Source organism: Mesitornis unicolor, unplaced genomic scaffold (assembly GCF_000695765.1).
Source record: "Mesitornis unicolor isolate BGI_N332 unplaced genomic scaffold, ASM69576v1 scaffold41715, whole genome shotgun sequence".
Taxonomy (NCBI): domain Eukaryota; kingdom Metazoa; phylum Chordata; class Aves; order Mesitornithiformes; family Mesitornithidae; genus Mesitornis; species Mesitornis unicolor.
Window position 1 is genome coordinate 1,011 of NW_010186919.1, and position 3,639 is coordinate 4,649.

Sequence of the window (3,639 nt, forward strand, 5' to 3'; positions counted from 1 at the left end):
CGCGGTGGCAGGCGGTGACGTGGCTGTGGTCACTTTCCAGGTCACATCACAGCAGAGACGATCATGGCCATCCTGCGGGACAAGGCCAGCGGGATCTGCGTGGACTCGGAGGGCTTCCGCACAGCAGGCAGCATGGTGTCCGTGCTGCCCCAGGACCCCGCCGTGCCCTGCGTCCACTTCTTCACGGCCACCCCTGACCCCTCCAGGTGAGGATGCCGGCAGGGGACAGCCCCGCTCTGGGGATGACGGGGATGAGGCAGAGCCATGCTGCGGGGCTGAGCGTCCCCAGGGGAGCAGCAGTCGGTCCCCACACTGGCTGATCCCAGGGCCCTGGTGCTCCTCTCCGGCAGGTCCGTCTTCAAGCCCTTTGTCTTTGTGGCAAACCTCAAGCCCGTGCCACAGGTGACATCTCCCACTTTCCGTGACGACCCCGCCAAGCGCATCCCGCGGTTCCAGAGCACGGTTGATCGGCGCCACAAGCTCTACCGCCAGCATCAGGCAGCGCTGGAGTTGATGGAGAGGGACCAGGTACCGTAGACCCCTCCCCAGTCACCACTGCCCCGGGACCCTTGCTCTCACCGTTCTGGGAGGCCATCAAATTCCCTGAGGGCACCCGCTCTCAGCTCTTCTCCCTCCCCAACCCCACCAGGAGCGGGGCCAGAGGCTCCTGGAGACACTGCGGGAGCTGGAGAAGCAAGGCCTGGAGGGGATGAACGCACTGCTGGGGGGGACAGTGACCCCCCACCCGGAGGAGCTCGCTGACCTCTTCTTCGACTGCGTGGAGGCAGAGATGAAGTTTTACACCTAAACCCCGTGCAGGTGGGTGGACTCGCCCTCCCCACGGCATGGCTTCTGGATAGAGGATGAGAAAACCTTCCCAGTGCCCGGTCCTGGCTCCTCACCTCCTCCAGCTGCAGATCTGCTGCTGGCACATTGGGGAACGGCTTAACCGGCGTCCCCAGCCCTGCCTGGGGGTGCGGAGCCTCCAGCCCCTAATTTGCCCCAGAGGAATTGGCACTTTTGAGAGGTGGCCATGGCCTGAAATGCAGGTGCGGGGGGAAGGAGAGGGACGTGGAGTGGGATTTGAAGTGGTCTTTTCCAGCCATCAGGCAGAGCTGCCTGTGCATGTCCCCTCTGGGGCTGGGGGCTCCATGGCAGACAGGCAGAATGATGTAGGAATAAAGAAGCTTTAATCCCAACTGTGTGATGCCGTGCTGGTGCGGGTGATTTGGGGTAACTTCCCATTTCTTGCTCCTTTGGCACCAATCTCCTCCCCTAGAGCCCTGGTCCAGGGCCGGCTCCCAGCAGGAGCTTGCTGGGGCTGCAGGCAGGGGTGCTGCCTGCTGGGTCCTGGCAGGGGTGGCAGCTGCGTCCTCTGCTTCACTTGGGGATTGGGCTGAGACCGCCTGGGTCCCAGGGCCACGATGCTGGTTTCTCCCTCCCTGCCTGGGCTCAGCAGCACGGGAGGCAGCAGCAGACCCCGATGCTCCCGCAGCATCTCCACCTCTGCAAGACGGGTACGATGTTCCTCCAGAGCCTCCCTCTGCCTCTGCTGCGAGCGCCCGACCAGTTCCTGGTGCAGATCCACAAAGAAATCTGCCAGGAATGAAGGGAGGGAGAATTACAGGAGATCTGGCACGGCCACTTGAGCTCCCTGCCGCTCCTGTCACCCTTGGGGACAGACAGACCGGCCTGCTTAACCCCCGAGCATGCAACGTGTCCTGCTTCGGTCTGGGCACCTCTGTCTACGCTGAAAGGGCTGCTCAGCTCACAGAGTGACTCCTCATCCTCATCCTCACTGCTGGAGGAGTCTTCATCCTCCTTTTCCTCGCCCACGCTGCTGCAGACTTGCTGGCCATCCAGCTGCAGGAGATGGGGCAGGGCTTCCATCACCAGATCCCTGCAAGCATTGAGGAAGAGCAGACGTTCTCCCACCACGCTGGCTGGAGTTGATATTGGGAGGGGCTGTACCCTGCTGAGGGGCTCGTGTGGTTTGGGGCGCTTGCTCTCCCTTGCAGGGCACCCCCTGACCCACCTGTATCCATGCTGGTGGGTGCATTCATTTCCCATTAAATTGAGGAGACGGAGGCTGCGGGGCAGCTCATCTGCAGAGACCAAAGGGAAGGCAGAAAGGTGCTGAGATGGGATCTGAGCTTCCCCCTCCACCAAACCCCCTCACCTCTCCCCATCTCTTCACCCACTCCTGAGGTGGCAATCCTGCCATGGGAAGCAGTCTTTCACCTCACAGCTGGGGAAACTGAGGCAGGAAGGGCAGGGATGTGTATTGCACATACTCCTGTGTGAGAACTGAGGGTTTTCCCCCTCCAAGGCCCTTGCTGTTCCCTTTCCCACCACTGTCTGTAAGCAGAGGGCCTGGTGCCACAACAGCAGCACTACCAAGGAAGAGAAGGAGATACCATCTCTCTGTCCCTCCCTCTTCTGCCAAAAATCACCCAAGGGAGGAGCCGTGAAAGATGCGGGAAGGGTTGCTGAGGCTGGAGCAGCTTTGCCATGAGGTTGAAACCCCTCAGGTGGGATCTGAGCCACTGGAATGTTCTGCCGAAGCAGGACACGGTGGATGCTGACACCTGGAGTCTGCCAGCAGAAGGGACAGCTCCAACTTGGCCACAGGGACAAGCTGGGACATGCTGGGACACACAGGGCAGCCCCAAGGTGGCTCTCCTGAGGCTCTGGCTGGGAACTGAGGGCCAGGGGCCCTGGCATAGACTGGACCAAGGGTCTGTTGGTGTTTCCCCAGTACCTGAGGGCACCTCTTGGGCAGACCCAGGCCACATCCGGACCCGTCCCTGCCTCCCACCTGGGTCCAGCGTCTGTATCAGGTTATGGGACAAGTCCAAGGCACGCAGGTGTTGCAGGTGCTGCAGGTTCTCCACTCTGCAGATGCGGTTTCCAGCCAGGGAGAGGAACCTGCAGAGCACAGAGAGGGCAGTGGTGTGAGGTGGGGGGTGCATCACAACCCCCAGGGTCAGAGCCACCGACACCAGGATGTCAGGGGCTGCCACTCAAACCCCCCCAGCTCTGCCAAGAGAAGGGGGACCCCCGCTGTCCTCTGCTTGGGGGCGGGAGCTGCCCTTACTGCAGGTTGGGGAAGGAGCCCAGATTTTCGATCTTCTCAATTTGGTTCTGGGGAAAAAAAAATGAAAAAGCAACATGTTTTTCTGCTGCTTGCAAAATCAGGCTTTGGGAGCACCCCGCGGTTGCTCCAGCCGTTGCAGGACCAGGGGTGATCTCTGCTGCCCCGTGCCTGCCATAGTGCGTTACCTGCTGCAGGTAGAGGCTGTGGATCTCCAGTGGGCTCTGGAGCCTCCCGATAGCACAGATGTTCTCCCGATCCAAGCGGATGGCGCAGGGGGACAGCAGCTCTGTGGATCTAAAGGGGGATTCTCGGGGTGTCTTTTGTGCCCAGAGCCCCCTCCCTGCCAGTCTGGATGAAGGTGGGCTCTGCGCAGATCCTCACCGGCTCTCTGGGCGCAGGGGAGGCAGATTCCTCATGGCGATGAGGCTGTCGGTCAGAGTCACCCCCCGGGACATCTGCTCACGGCCTGTGGGAAACCCAGAGTGATGTGGCCCAGGCCAGCGGGGTCCAGACCCCCCATTCCCCCCAGGCTGACACATGAG

General features: G+C 61.5%; 2 protein-coding genes across 2 annotated transcripts in view; one reads left to right on the forward strand and one right to left on the reverse strand.

Annotated features, from left to right (window-relative positions):
• The window catches only part of SCRN2 (secernin 2), a gene marked incomplete at its 5' end in the record, with an annotated part of 1,812 nt that extends 1,004 nt beyond the window's left edge, over positions 1-808 (forward strand). The window contains 3 exons of the mRNA XM_010185280.1: positions 41-206; positions 351-528; positions 650-808. Coding sequence (XP_010183582.1) covers positions 41-206; positions 351-528; positions 650-808 — 503 coding nt within the window. The remainder of the gene's footprint in view (positions 1-40; positions 207-350; positions 529-649) is intronic.
• Positions 809-1,189: 381 nt separating this feature from the next.
• LRRC46 (leucine rich repeat containing 46) lies at positions 1,190-3,563 on the reverse strand (the record flags this gene model as incomplete). The annotated part of the gene is made up of 6 exons (XM_010185281.1): positions 1,190-1,596; positions 1,773-1,943; positions 2,819-2,928; positions 3,098-3,144; positions 3,283-3,391; positions 3,479-3,563. Coding segments are annotated over 6 exons (929 nt in total), but the record flags the coding sequence as incomplete, so codon positions are not given.
• Between the last annotated feature and the right edge of the window lie 76 nt (positions 3,564-3,639).